Source organism: Oncorhynchus gorbuscha, linkage group LG03 (genome assembly GCF_021184085.1).
Source record: "Oncorhynchus gorbuscha isolate QuinsamMale2020 ecotype Even-year linkage group LG03, OgorEven_v1.0, whole genome shotgun sequence".
Lineage (NCBI taxonomy): Eukaryota > Metazoa > Chordata > Actinopteri > Salmoniformes > Salmonidae > Oncorhynchus > Oncorhynchus gorbuscha.
In genome coordinates, this window is record NC_060175.1 from 42,427,962 (window position 1) to 42,444,250 (window position 16,289).

Genomic DNA, 16,289 nt, shown 5'->3' on the forward strand with positions numbered 1-16,289 from the left:
TCATGAAAATTATTTGTTTTCTTAAATCACAAAATACACACTATAAAATCTAAGTACAAAGCCTCTAAGTAAATAAGATTGACGTTATTTTGTGACATTTGGGACTGCAGGAAAATAACATGAAGAGCTGGTTTCCTGGACCCAGATTAAGCCTACTTGAAAAGGAATACAGTGCTGTAGGCTTAACCTGGGTTCAGGAAATTGTCTCTTACTGTTATTTTCCTGTGAGCCACGATCAGTAAGCACACATTTAGAAATGGTCAGTGATTATCAGCCTGAGGATTTCCTCAATCATACATTTTGTTTAGTGCACTAATCTCATTACAGGGGCTTCTGCCCACACAACAGATCAAGCTAGCAGCCTGTAGTCAAATATGGCAGTTGAAAAAACAATTACATATATTTCAGTTTTGTATATAAATAGAGAAAAAAAATGTTTCAATGCCGGTTTTCAAACATTGTGTTAAAACATTTCAGCTGAACTGACTTTCAAAAACAACTTAATAAAAGAGAAACAATCCGCTGGCACAATTTTTCAAGGCTACAGATGCAGACTAGCAGATAGGTGCAGTCCTAGCCCTGGAAAGAAATGAGACATTTTAGACAAAGCATTGACTCAGCGGAGCAGTTTTAACAATAGTGTCACTATTTAGATTACTCAAGCTCAAAGACTAACACAAACCGTATAGTCATATGAGTGAGACTTTGGTTAAAAGATGGTGAACATATTTTTGAATAATGGTTTTAATATAATGATATGTATGAACTGTAGGTACCTTGGGTAGGCATTCAACTTAGTTATTTTGAAATTGTAATAATTCCTCTGTTCGACTTCGTTCTTCTCCAAACTGGTACGAGCTATGTATCATTTTCAAACAATGACAGTTTGTCAGGATTACCATGTTTACATATAATAGTGCAGTAAAGAAATATATTCTGCATGCCAATCTCAGTATTTTAGCAGTGTTTTAGTTGGGTAGTTTGTGTGTTCCAGTGTGGTAGGCAGTTAGAAAGCTGGTCAGCTCAGCACTGTGTATAGCCTAGCCTACTACCCCACCTCCCTTTAGAACAACATACTCTATTCTCTTTTTCAAAGCCAATATCTGTCCGAGAGTGCCTTTGCAAAGGATTTCCTTACTTCCTTGATTTTTCAACACACTGCAGGAAAAATGTAATTTTTTGGCCAAAACAGGGAAAAGTAACCAGCAAAAAGTTTGATCATGCAAATCACAGATACTGTAGGGAATACATAAATACAAAATAAATGCCCATGGCCAGACTGAATGTTAGTTGATGGGTTATGTAAATAAAGTTTTGTTAACAAATATTGTTTAGGTCAATTAAATGGACAACCGTATAGCTAGTTTATCCAAATAATTTTTTTGATTTAATGACGGTGTAAGTCAGTTGCCAGAAGCTGTGGTTAATGCACATACAGTATAGTTAGTAAGAGGAAAATATAATCTGTGATTTAGTTGTAGGTGAAATCGTGCTTAATCATGGACTATTTTCTAAAAAGATAAATTATTAAATGTAGGTTCTCACCCTTTCCTCTTACAATACCGTATGATCAGCACAATAACAATAAGTGAAACTGCAAAAGACAAGTTATCAATCATGAGTCCACTGTATGATCTTCAAGTGGTGAAGAGAAAGTGTAACACAAATGTGATAAACATGGTAAAATGTGAAAGTAGGCAGTTTAACTAGGCTTACTAGTGTAACAAATCAAGTAATGTGGAGGAAATTCCTGATGGGCTACAGAAGGGAATGTTTCCCCAGTACAGTATAAAACAAAGTATCCAGTTTAGTAAGAACATATTATGGAATTCTTACCTATGACAGTGCCAATCCCACTTCCCACAACTGCTGCATTCTCTGAAAGAGAGATTCAGTTTTATTTGTTCAAATATGAGCTAGAAAAATATACTACAAAATAATAATCTAATAATAATCACTTGAATCAACTTAACTCACCAGTAGCTGCATTGGTGTCATGTTCCCCAACGCCATTATTCCTCCCTGAAACTGAAAATTTCAAATTAAATGAATTATCAAGCCCTTGATTACACTGGGATAGATTTACTTGGATTTCCTCTACCTCGTATTGTGGGTAGAGAAGTCGATGTTGTTGTTATTGATGATGTTGATATAGTTGTTGGTTTCAAAAGAATGTCATTGACATCTATGAAACAGAAATGTACAATGATTATTCAGTATTGCACCTCCATGCAGTGCTTTCATTTGTAATTAGTGTACACCACTGTTACTCCCTGAAACTGCAAATACCAAATTCAATGAATTATCAAGCCCTTGATTACACTGGGATAGATTTACTTGGATTTCCTCTACCTCGTATTGTGGGTAGAGAAGTCGATGTTGTTGTTATTGATGATGTTGATATAGTTGTTGGTTTCAAAAGAATGTCATTGACATCTATGAAACAGAAATGTACAATGATTATTCAGTATTGCACCTCCATGCAGTGCTTTCATTTGTAATTAGTGTACACCACTGTTACTCCCTGAAACTGCAAATACACAAATTCAATGAATTATCAAGCCCTTGATTACACTGGGATAGATTTGAATTATCAAGCCCTTGGGGATTTCCTCTACCTCGTATTGTGGGTAGAGAAGTCGATGTTGTTGTTATTGATGATGTTGATATAGTTGTTGGTTTCAAAAGAATGTCATTGACATCTATGAAACAGAAATGTACAATGATTATTCAGTATTGCACCTCCATGCAGTGCTTTCATTTGTAATTAGTGTACACCACTGTTACTCCCTGAAACTGCAAATACCAAATTCAATGAATTATCAAGCCCTTGATTACACTGGGATAGATTTACTTGGATTTCCTCTACCTCGTATTGTGGGTAGAGAAGTCGATGTTGTTGTTATTGATGATGTTGATATAGTTGTTGGTTTCAAAAGAATGTCATTGACATCTATGAAACAGAAATGTACAATGATTATTCAGTATTGCACCTCCATGCAGTGCTTTCATTTGTAATTAGTGTACACCACTGTTACTCCCTGAAACTGCAAATACCAAATTCAATGAATTATAGTCGCTCTGGATAAGAGCGTCTGCTAAATGACTTAAATGTAATTATCAAGCCCTTGATTACACTGGGATAGATTTACTTGGATTTCCTCTACCTCGTATTGTGGGTAGAACAGTCGATGTTGTTGTTATTGATGATGTTGATATAGTTGTTGGTTTCAAAAGAATGTCATTGACATCTATGAAACAGAAATGTACAATGATTATTCAGTATGGCACCTTCATGCAGTGCTTTCATTTGTAATTAGTGTACACCACTGTTACTCCCTGAAACTGCAAATACCAAATTCAATGAATTATAGTCGCTCTGGATAAGAGCGTCTGCTAAATGACTTAAATGTAAATGTAATTATCAAGCCCTTGATTACACTGGGATAGATTTACTTGGATTTCCTCTACCTCGTATTGTGGGTAGAACAGTCGATGTTGTTGTTATTGATGATGTTGATATAGTTGTTGGTTTCAAAAGAATGTCATTGACATCTATGAAATAGAAATGTACAATGATTATTCAGTATGGCACCTTCAAGTGTACACCACTGTTACATATGACACTGACAGGGATTTACAGAAGGAAGATCAATGACAATGTTCCTTATCATAGTCTGACACATGCCTGCAGTGTCTAGATGTAGGGTGAAGGCAGATCTACAACAATAATATATAATGTATCCTCTGTAAAGCATATAATCCATAACAGATAATTGATCAAACATAAATGGAATCCATACCTTTACATTCAGGAGGTAATGAGTTGTATTCACCATCTTCAATGCACTCAATTGATTTGTTTCCAATGAGGGTGTAACCTTCATTACAGGAGTACTGTATGACACCACCATACTCTGGTAACTCTTTGCCAGGCTTCTCTATGATCGTGCCATGCATTATCTCAGGAGGTTTATCGCAAGTTACCACTGAGGAAGACACATACATGGTTACATCATATTTGTGGTCTTTATTCAAACAAGTTCAATGCCTTATTTTTTATTTTATTTAATCTTTATTTTGACAAGGAGTCATGCTTTGACAGGGAGTCATGCTTTGACAGGGAGTCATACTTTGACAGGGAGTCATGCATAGATGTCCAAGTGTGTCAATGGAAAATATGGGAGATTTACCTTTACATCCTGGTCTTCCACTCCAACCTGTGGCATAACACTGCCTGTAACTTGGGCCCATAAGTTGATAACTAGAAGAGGAGGAGAGAGCATGTGAGAGGTGGTCAATGATGTATATAAACCCTGAATTGCTTATGCCATCTATTGGCTATTGAGAGGTTTTGAAGCCTACGGTCGGCCATATTTGCACTCCCCAGTAGGAGCAGTCCTCCATAGGAATGAATGCAATTCTACAGTACAGTGCTTTCAGAAAGTATTCACACCCCTTGACATTTTCCAATATTTGTTGTGCTACAGCCGGAATTTAAAAATGGATTTCATTGAGATTTTGTGTCACTGATCTACACACAATACCCCATAATGTCAAGTGGAATTATGTTTTTAGAAATGTTTGTAAATTAATTAAAAGCTGAAAATTATTGAGACAATAAGCATGCAACCCTTTTCTTATGGCAAGCCTAAATAATTTCAGGATTAAAAATGTGCTTAGCAAGTTACATAAGTTGCATGGACTCACTCTGTGTGCAATAACAGTGTTTAACATGATTTTTAAATGACTACCCCACACATTCAAATATCTGTAAGGTCCCTCAGTCGAGCAGTGAATTTCAAGCACAGATTCAACAACTAAGACCACAAAGAAGGGCTCCTATTGGTCGATTAGTAAAACTTTGAATTGTGTATCAATACACACAGTCACAACAAAAATACAGGCACCCTTCCTAACTTAGTCACTGGAGAGGAAGGAAACTGCTCAGGGATTTCACCATGAGGCCAATTGTGATTTTAAAACATTTTTTCAGCAGTTTTAAGGGTAGGAACATGCTTCTTTATCACATTTGGTTATCAAAATTGCCTTAACATACTAAAATGTTTCAGTTCATCTTTAATAAATTAATTTCTATAGCTTCCAAAATATGTCTTACAGCAGTGGGGGAGTGCCAAGATGGAGGCACGGTGGCTTCAACACAGGACCCCTTATCAGTCATCTAGTTTATATATACATTATTGGAGGTGGTTGGTGGGGTGGTTGTCTGGCATTGAATCTTTTGGCAAAATAATTCTAACATACTCTGATGATACATTAGATACATGATGAAGCATACTCACCCTTTATCACAGATTGCTCTTGCTGATGCACCAAAAAGCGTGCCTTCCTTAAACTCATACGTCAAATGTGGCATCTTCCTGGGGGCACCACAGTCCTTCTCTGAAATGAATAATCATCGAGCCAAGTTAACGCCAACAACAAACAATCAAACAACAGTAAATAAATCAAATAACAGTAAACACGCAATAAAAATCGCACTTTACAGAAAAACTGAGAAAAATGCTACTATTTTGCCGCATACTTTTGCAGGTTAATTCGAGCGTGCTCCACTTTCCACTCGTGCAGGTGATTCTTTCAGATCCTTGCTCTTTCAAGTAGCCGTTGGCACACTCAAAAGTGGCTTCCTCCCCCTCCGGAAAATCGTCAATTAATAGCGCATCATTCGTTAGAACAACATTTCCCTCTACTTGAGGTTTGGGACACTCGGCTGTGAGGACATGATATAGTAGAATATGTCAACTCCACACACAATGAGAGTTACGTTGGCCAGCTCAAATTAGCAAAGTGTCTATTTGTAACCAAAACATTAAGCTATAACTTGTATAAACGTTAGCTAGCAAACGGTTACTGTACAGCAAAGTTACCATGACTAGAAACGTACTCACCATTTCCACTTGTTAAAAAGATAAGGCATATCAAGCACTTAGTCCATGCATTTGAATAAAACATTATACTGGCTGTCCTTTTTAAAGTTGATTTTATGTGAAGACAAGTCGGTCTCTCGATCTAACAAGTTCTCTCTGATCTTGTTGGCACTATCTAGCTGGCTGTTTAATCAGTACCAACCAGTACATGGACGACTTCAACTGTGGCTTGAAGATATTTTCACTTTCCAGCAACCATAGCAACACTGTAGCACTTCACCTAAAACGTTGTTTCAGTAGTTACCACAGCCACAAAGTCAATACACAACCATACCGTTAAAATAATTATTAAGACAAAAATGTGCTTTTTGGTCTTCATTTAAGGGTGGGATTAGGAATAGGGTTAGCATATTGGTTAAGGTTAGGTTAATGTTATAAATCACATTTTAAGAAGATATGGTGGCTGACTTTTGGCAGTGTTAAATTGTGACGCCCGTAACACCATGCGCAGAGTAACCCAGAGCTACTCCATAATAACCTAATAATACAGTATTATAATTAATCCTGAATAAATAATGATTCTGATATGTTTCTGAAGCAGGCCTAGTTGAGAATACATAGAAGGGGAAATGGAGTTAATGTAATTTTGACTAAATCGGAGAAAGCTATGAGTTAACTGACCACATCACTGAATAGTTTCTATCCTCCCCTGTCTTGTGACCTGTGGACAAGTTTGAGTTTCGATTGGCTCAACTGAAGATAAATGATGCACTTGATCTGTCAACGTGTCTTATTACGCTCCATGCGCTTGAAACTGCACAGGATAGATAGAGGTCAGGTATTTGGGCAGGCTTTGTTAAAATCCCCATATGCTCTATGTTATATATTTCACATATTACAATGGTCATTCATAATAATAATATATGTATTTTATATAAAGCTTTTCATTACATGAAGATCCTCAAACACTTTAAAAACGAAACAAAAAACTCATTTATTGATGGTAGTTCGTTCACGTGTTGGCTGGACAATGATCTTATACGGTGGCGGCGAGCACGGACTCCTGCTTCCACTTCAGCATCCGAGCGCACAGTCCTCCTTATCATTTGCTCATGCATGAACATAAGACTACATTGGTATGGTTCTTGTATAATTCAAAATAAGGGCATGGGAACAAGTATACAGACTTCTATCAAACGATAGTGATATCGTATTTTCCATTTCCTGCATAGGAATAGCTGAGCTTTTTTCCACAGTTGGAGAAATCTTCTAGGGCGTATCCTCCCCTAAACAGGTGGAGATCTCCAAAACAGCACCGTTGCCATGGTAAGTAGATTGTCTACAGAATAAATATCCCTGACAGCAGTGGAGGTTCTAGCTGGTATGGCTCCCTGGGCGAACCCAACCTTCAGCCCCTCCCATACAAAAAAAGCACCATTCTGCACTAACTGTAATTTTTATTCAGACATTTGGAACAACAAAAATAAATAATCCTAACATTTAAAACTATATAAATATAAAAATATATACAAAAAGAAGTAACAAAGACAAATAGAAACAAATTTGTGTTGATTTGGCACTCAAGCATCAATACATTACCCATCCCTCAACACTGTCAACAAAGAGTCAAGACTAAACCAATTCACCTTGGTGGTGTGCACACTGGTTTTATATTATTCTTAACGATTTTCGCACAAACCAGAAAAAAATGCAACAATATGTCAGTGAAACTATATATTTACAGTATTATGAATGAATTGTGGTTTATTTGGTAGAATTTCGTAGTGTGACTGATTTTACTAATTGCATTAGTACTGTACAAAGTTAAAGGTGCACTATTTGATAGATTCTCACGCTCCCCCTACCTCGGGCTTCCAGTGGGGAGACCTGAGGTCAACCTCCCCCACACCCCTCCCCATCTCGTACTTCTGAGTGGCTGACCTTCCCAAGCAGTAGCCTGCCTAGATCACAAACTTGTAAGGACCAACGCTGGAGTTGAGAAACAGGGACGCGGAGTCAAACATTTAATCGGAACAGACGCATAACAAGATGGCGCCGACAGAGATGGTCGCCTCGCTTCAGGTCCTTGGAAAACTATGCAGTTATTTGTTTTATAATGTATTATTCCTTAAATTGTAAGCCAGAAAATCTCAAGTGTTATTACATACAGCCGGGAAGAACTATTGGATAAAAAAGCGATGTCAACTTACCATCATTATGACCAGAAATACGACTTTCCCAAAGCGGATCCTTTGTTCGGACCTCCACCCTGGACATGCGATCTTATCCCAGAGGCCGACCCAAAACACCGCTGTCGCCACAGGAGAGGCAGACAGAGCGGCCTACTGGTCAGACTCAGAAGGCGAGCACACCACCCACCGCTTCCGAGAATATAACTTGCCAATGTACAATCTCTAGATAACAAGGTGGACAAAATTAGGGCATGAGTTGCCTTCCAGATAGACATCAGAGATGCTCTGTTTCACGGAAACATGGCTCACTCGGGATATGTTGTCAGAGTCAGTACAGCCACCCGGATTCTTCACGCGTCGAGCCGACAGAAACAAATATCTCTATGGTAAGAAGAAGGGTGTATGCCTTATGATTAACGACGCATGGTGTAATCACAACAACATACAGCAACTCAAGTCCTTTTTGTTCACCCAACCTAGAATTCCTTACAATCAAATGCTGACTGCATTATCTTCCAGGGAATTCTCTTCGATTATAGTCACAGCCGTGTATACCCCCCACAAGGAGATCCCTCGTAGGCCCTGAAAGAACTTCACTGGAATCTATGTAAACTGGAAACCACACATCCTGAGGCTGCATTTATTGTAGCTGGGGATTTTAAGAAAACTAACCTAAGAACCATACTTCCTTTATTCTATCAGCATATCGAATGCGCGACAAGAGCTGGTAGCTTTCTGGATCATTGCTACTCGAACTTCTGCGACGCAAACAAAGCCCTCGCCCACCCTGCCTTCAGCAAATCTGACCATGACTCCATTTTGTTGCTCCCAGCCTGTAGACAGAAACTAAAACAGAAAATGCCTGTGCTCAGGTCAATACAACACTAGTCTGACCAATCGCATTCCACGCTTCAAGATTGCTTCGATCACGTGGACTGGGATATGTTCCAGATAGCCTCAGACAATAACATTGTTGTATACGCTGACTCAGTGAGCGAGTTAGTTAGCAAGTGCATCGGAGATGTCGTTCACCCTGTGAACATTAAAACCTTCCCTAACCAGAAACCATGGATTGATGGCAGCATTTGTGCGAAACTGAAAGCGCAAACCCTCACTCTTAATCATGGCAAGGCGACCGGAAACACGACCGACCGAATACAAACAGTGCAGCTATTCCCTCCGCAAGGCAATCAAGCAATCAGTATAGAGACAAAGTAGAGTCGCAATTCAACGGCTCAAACGTATGTGGCAGTGTCTACAGTCAATCACGGATTACAAAAAGAAAACCAGCCCCGTTGCGGATACCGATCTCTTGCTCCCAGATAAATTAAACAACTTCTTTGCTCACTTTGAGGACAATACAGTGCCACTGACATGGCCCGGTACCAAAGCCTGTGGGCTCTCCTTTTCCTTGGCCAAAGTGAGTAAAACATTTAAACGTGTTAACCCTCGCAAGGCTGCCGGCCCAGACGGCATCCCGAGCCGCATCTTTAAGAGCATGCGCAGACTAAAGGTCGACCGATTAATCGGAATGGCCGATTAATCATGGACGATTTTAAGTTTTCATAACAATCGTAATCTGCATTTTTGGACACCGATCATGGCCGATTACATTGCACTCCACGAGGAGTGGCAGGCTGACTACTTGTTATGCGAGTGCAGCAAGGAGCCAAGGTAAGGTGCTAGCTAGCATTAAAAATAATCCATCTTAACATAATCACTAGTTAACTACACATGGTTGATGATATTACTAGTTTATCTAGCTTGTCCTGCTTTGCATATAATCAATGCGGTGCCTGTTAATTTATCTTTGAATCATAGCCTGCTTCGCCAAACAGGTGATTTAACAAGCGCATTTCAGAAAAAGCACTGTTGTTGCACCAATGTGTACCTAACCATAAACATCAACGCCTTTTTTAAAATCAATACACAAGTAAATATTTTTAAACCTGCATATTTAGTTAATATTGCCTGCTAACATGAATTTCTTTTAACTAGGGAAATTGTGTCACTTCTCTTGCGTTCTGTGCAATAGAGTCAGGGTATATGCCGCAGTTTGGGCCGCCTGGCTTGTTGTGAACTGTGTGAAGACTATTTCTTCCTAACAAAGACAGGCAACTTCGCCAAACGGGGGATGATTTAACAAAAGCATTTGCGAAAATAGCACAATCGTTTTTGGGAACTGTGACTTGTCATGTAATGACTTCTCTCTGGCTATGCAAGAGGAGAAAGGACTGCTTGAATCAGTCAAGAGCAGCAAAAAATATGTAGACTTGGTGAGTGACTCATGCCCCTCTTTCCTCTTTTGCATTTGAAAAGTTTTTTTGTTGTTGCTGTAAAGGTCCAAATTGTGATTTCTTTGATAATTTATTTTGAGGTTTATTCATATAAGTTTACATAATGATACAGTTTTAGTAAATCTATAGGCTAAATGGAATATATAAATGTGTTGCCTTTCCAATTGAATAAGAATATGAATATACAGTGTATATTCATTCACACGACACCATACCCATACCGCCGTGGCACTGTGCACTGGCACGCCACCTTTTGTCCCTTATTTGGTAGTAAAAAGGCAGCCGGAGAGAGGAGCCAGCGATACGAGGGAACATGGCTGGCAAGGAAGCCCGAGAGGCAGCCCCTAAAATGTATTGGGGGGGGGGGGGGGGGGGATAACAGAGAGGGACAGAGAGGGACCAGCCAGGCACCGTGTTATGCGTGGAGCGCACGGTGTCCCTGGTGCATGTGCATAGCCCGGTGCAGTACATTCCAGCTCCTCATATCGGCCGGGCTAGAGTGGGCATCGTCCCTTATTTGGTAGTAAAAAAGTTGGCAACCCTAGATGTAACCTAATTTATGCACAACATTGGAGAGAAATAAGCTTTTTGTGCAAAGGAACATTTCTGGGATATAGTATAGTAACTGTAGCAGATCACATTTACCTACCCTACCATGAATATTAGACAATGTACATACTTTCATATTGTCACGTTCTGACCTTAGTTGCTTTGTTTTGTCTTTGTTTATATGATCAGGGCGTGAGTTGGGGTGGGCAGTCTGTTTGTTTTTCTATGTTTGGTTTCTGTGTTCGGCCTAGAATCTTACTTAGGTAGCCTTTTTCCACCTGTGTTTTGTGGGTGTTTATTTTCTGTCTTTGTGTTACGTGTGTACGTCACCAGACAGGACTGTTTCGTTTCGTTCGTTCTGTTATTTTTGTATTGACTCAGTGTTCAGTGCTTTCTTTAATTAAAATTATGAACATTTACCACGCTGCGCTTTGGTCCTTCTCTCTTTCTCCCGACGACATTCGTTACACATATTTACAAATGTGTCTCAAAGAATGAGAAAAGGCAGTTATCATGAAAATTATTTGATTTCTTAAATCACAAAATACACACTATAAAATCTAAGTACAAAACCTCTAAGTAAATAAGATTGACGTTATTTTGTGACATTTGGGACTGCAGGAAAATAACATGAAGAGCTGGTTTCCTGGACCCAGATTAAGCCTACTTGAAAAGGAATACAGTGCTGTAGGCTTAGCCTGGGTTCAGGAAACTGTCTCATACTGTTATTTTCCTGTGAGCCACGATCAGTAAGCACACATTTAGAAATGGTCAGTGATTATCAGCCTGGGAATTTCCTCAATCATACATTTTGTTTAGTGCACTAATCTCATTACAGAGGCTTTTGCCCACACAACAGATCAAGCTAGCAGCCTGTAGTCAAATATGGCAGTTGAAAAGACAATTACGTATATTTCAGTTTTGTATATAAATAGAGCAAAAATATATTTCAATACCGGTTTTCAAACATTGGGTGAAAACATTTCCGCTGAACTGACTTTCAAAAACAACTTAATAAAAGAGAAACAATCCGCTGGAACTACTTTTCAAGGCTACAGATGCAGACTAGCAGATAGGTGCAGTCCTAGCCCTGGAAAGAAATGAGACATTTTAGACAAAGCATTGACTCAGCGGAGCAGTTTTAACAATAGTGTCACTATTTAGATTACTCAAGCTCAAAGACTAACACAAACCGTATAGTCATATGAGTGGGACTTTGGTTAAAAGATGGTGAACATATTTTTGAATAATGGTTTTAATATAATGATATGTATGAACTGTAGGTACCTTGGGTAGGCATTCAACTTAGTTATTTTGAAATTGTAATAATTCTTCTGTTCGACTTCGGTCTTCTCCAAACTGGTACGAGCTATGTATCATTTTCAAACAATGACAGTTTGTCAGGATTACCATGTTTACATATAATAGTGCAGTAAAGAAATATATTCTGCATGCCAATCTCAGTATTTTAGCAGTGTTTTAGTTGGGTAGTTTGTGTGTTCCAGTGTGGTAGGCAGTTAGAAAGCTGGTCAGCTCAGCACTGTGTATAGCCTAGCCTACTACCCCACCTCCCTTTAGAACAACATACTCTATTCTCTTTTTCAAAGCCAATATCTGTCCGAGAGTGCCTTTGCCAAAGATTTCCTTACTTCCTTGATTTTTCAACACACTGCAGGAAAAATGTAATTTTTTGGGCAAAACAGGAAAAAGTAACCAGCAAAAAGTTTGATCATGCAAATCACAGATACTGTAGGGAATACATAAATACAATATAAATGCCCATGGCCAGACTGAATGTTAGTTGATGGGTTATGTAAATAAAGTTTTGTTAACAAATATTGTTTAGGGTCAATTAATTGGCCAACCGTATAGCTAGTTTATCCAAATATTTTTATTTATTTAATGACGGTGTAAGTCAGTTGCCAGAAGCTGTGGTTAATGCACATACAGTATAGTTAGTAAGAGGAAAATATAATCTGTGATTTAGTTGTAGGTGAAATCGTGCTTAATCATGGACTATTTTCTAAAAAGATAAATTATTAAATGTAGGTTCTCACCCTTTCCTCTTACAATACCGTGTGATCAGAACAATAAGTGTAACTGCTAAAGACAAGTTATCAATCATGAGTCCACTGTATGATCTTCAAGTGGTGAAGAGAAAGTGTAACACAAGTGTGATAAACATGGTAAAATGTGAAAGTAGGCAGTTTAACTAGGCTTACTAGTGTAACAAATCAAGTAATGTGGAGGAAATTCCTGATGGGCTACAGAAGGGAATGTTTCCCCAGTACAGTATAAAACAAAGTATCCAGTTTAGTAAGAACATATTATGGAATTCTTACCTATGACAGTGCCAATCCCACTTCCCACAACTGCTGCATTCTCTGAAAGAGAGATTCAGTTTTATTTGTTCAAATATGAGCTAGAAAAATATACTACAAAATAATAATCTAATAATAATCACTTGAATCAACTTAACTCACCAGTAGCTGCATTGGTGTCATGTTCCCCAACGCCATTATTCCTCCCTGAAACTGCAAATTTCAAATTAAATTAATAAACAAGCCCTTGATTACACTGGGATAGATTTACTTGGATTTCCTCTACCTCGTATTGTGGGTGGAACAGTCGATGTTGTTGTTGTTGTTGATGTTGTTGATATAATTGTTGGTTTCAAAAGAATGTCATTGACATCTATGAAATAGAAATGTACAATTATTATTCAGTATTGCACCTCCATGCAGTGCTTTCATTTGTAATTAGTGTACACCACTGTTACTCCCTGAAACTGCAAATACCAAATTCAATGAATTATCAAGCCCTTGATTACACGGGGATAGATTTACTTGGATTTCCTCTACCTCGTATTGTGGGTGGAACAGTCGATGTTGTTGTTGTTGTTGATGATGTTGATATAGTTGTTGGTTTCAAAAGAATGTCATTGACATCTATGAAATAGAAATGTACAATGATTATTCAGTATGGCACCTTCAAGTGTACACCACTGTTACATAGGACACTGACAGGGATTTACAGAAGGAAGATCAATGACAATGTTCCTTATCATAGTCTGACACATGCCTGCAGTGTCTAGATGTAAGGTGAAGGCAGATCTACAACAATAATATATAATGTATCCTCTGTAAAGCATATAACCCATAACAGTTGGCAGATAATTGATCAAACATAAGGGAATCCATACCTTTACATTCAGGAGGTAATGAGTTGTATTCACCATCTTCAATGCACTCAATTGATTTGTTTCCAATGAGGGTGTAACCTTCATTACAGGAGTACTGTATGACACCACCATACTCTGGTAACTCTTCGCCAGGCTTCTCTATGATCGTGCCATGCATTATCTCAGGAGGTTTATCACAAGTTACCACTGAGGAAGACACATACATGGTTGCATCATATTTGTGGTCTTCATTCAAACAAGATCAATGCCTTATTTTTTATTTTATTTAACCTTTATTTTGACAAGGAGTCATGCTTTGACAGGGAGTCATGCTTTGACAGAGAGTCATGCTTTGACAGGGAGTCATGCATGTCCAAGTGTGTCAATGGAAAATATGGGAGATTTACCTTTACATCTTGGTCTTCCACTCCAACCTGTGGTATAACACTGCCTGTAACTTGGGCCCATAAGTTGATAACTAGAAGAGGAGGAGAGAGCATGTGAGAGGTGGTCAATGATGTATATAAACCCTGGATTGCATATGCCATCTATTGGCTATTGAGAGGTTTTGAAGCCTACGGTCGGCCATATATGCACTCCCCAGTAGGAGCAGTCCTCCATAGGAATTAATGCAATTCTACAGTACAGTGCTTTCAGAAAGTATTCACACCCCTTGACCTTTTCCAATATTTGTTGTGCTACAGACTGAATTTAAAAAATGGATTACATTGAGATTTTGTGTAACTGATCTACACACAATACCCCATAATGTCAAGTGGAATTATGTTTTTAGAAATGTTTGTAAATTAATTAAAAGCTGAAAAGTCTTGAGACAATAAGCATGCAACCCTTTTCTTATGGCAAGCCTAAATAAGTTCAGGACTAAAAATGTGCTTAACAAGTCACATAAGTTACATGGACTCACTCTGTGTGCAATAACATTGTTTAACATGATTTTTAAATGACTACCCCACACATTCAAATATCTGTAAGGTCCCTCAGTTGAGCAGTGAATTTCAAGCACAGATTCAACAACAAAGACCACAAAGAAGGACTCCTATTGGTCGATTAGTAAAACTTTGAATTGTGTATCAATACACTCAGTCACAACAAAAATACAGGCACCCTTCCTAACTTAGTCACTGGAGAGGAAGGAAACTGCTCAGGGATTTCACCATGAGGCCAATGGAGGCACGGTGGCTTCAACACAGTACCCCTTATCAGTCATCTAGTTTATACATACATTATTGGAGGTGGTTGGTGGGGTGGTTGTCTGGCGTTGAATCTTTTGCCAAAATAATTCTAACATACTCTGATGATACATTAGATACATGATGAAGCATACTCACCCTTTATCACAGATTGCTCTTGCTGATGCACCAAAAAGCGTGCCTTCCTTTAACTCATATGTCAAATGTGGTATCTTCCTGGGGGCACCACAGTCCTTCTCTGAAATGAATAATCATCGAGCCAAGTTAACGCCAACAACAAACAATCAAACAACAGTAAATAAATCAAATAACAGTAAACACGCAATAAAAATCGCACTTTACAGAAAAACTGAGAAAAATGCTACTATTTTTACGCATACTTTTGCAGGTTAATTCGAGCGTGCTCCACTTTCCACTGGTGCAGGTGATTCTTTCAGATCCTTGCTCTTTCAAGTAGCCGTTGGCACACTCAAAAGTGGCTTCCTCCCCCTCCGGAAAATCGTTCAATAATAGCGCATCATTCGTTAGAACAACATTTCCCTCTACTTGAGGTTTGGAACACTCGGCTATGAGGACATGATATAGTAGAATATATCAACTCCACACACAATGAGAGTTACGTTGGCCAGCTCAAATTAGCAAAGTGTCTATTTGTAACCAAAACATGAAGCTATAACTTTTATAAACGTTAGCTAGCAAACGGTTACTGTACAGCAAAGTTACCATGACTAGAAACGTACTCACCATTTCCACTTGTTAAAAAGATAAGGCATATCAAGCACTTAGTCCATGCATTTGAATAAAACATTATACTGGCTGTCCTTTTTAAAGTTGATTTTATCTGAAGACAAGTCGGTCTCTCGATCTAACAAGTACTCTGATCTTGTTGGCACTATCTAGCTGGCTGTTTAATCAGTACCAACCAGTACATGGACGACTTCAACTGTCGCTTGAAGATATTTTCACTTTCC

At 38.5% G+C, this 16,289-nt stretch overlaps 1 protein-coding gene across 1 annotated transcript; it reads right to left on the reverse strand.

Annotated features, from left to right (window-relative positions):
- On the reverse strand, positions 1–16,289 carry LOC124017018 (sushi, von Willebrand factor type A, EGF and pentraxin domain-containing protein 1-like). The gene is made up of 26 exons (XM_046332357.1): positions 16,063–16,289; positions 15,699–15,884; positions 15,457–15,556; positions 14,515–14,585; positions 14,129–14,314; positions 13,788–13,874; positions 13,534–13,620; positions 13,410–13,460; positions 13,269–13,310; positions 12,984–13,029; positions 12,240–12,295; positions 5,546–5,731; positions 5,304–5,403; positions 4,194–4,264; positions 3,804–3,989; positions 3,472–3,555; positions 3,168–3,251; positions 2,870–2,953; positions 2,619–2,702; positions 2,353–2,436; positions 2,102–2,185; positions 1,978–2,028; positions 1,837–1,878; positions 1,546–1,594; positions 777–858; positions 1–579 (listed from the first exon to the last, which is right to left on the reverse strand). The coding sequence occupies exons 1-25, from the start codon at positions 16,124–16,126 to the stop codon at positions 795–797; spliced, it is 2,229 nt and encodes a 742-aa protein (XP_046188313.1). The 5' UTR covers positions 16,127–16,289; the 3' UTR covers positions 1–579; positions 777–794.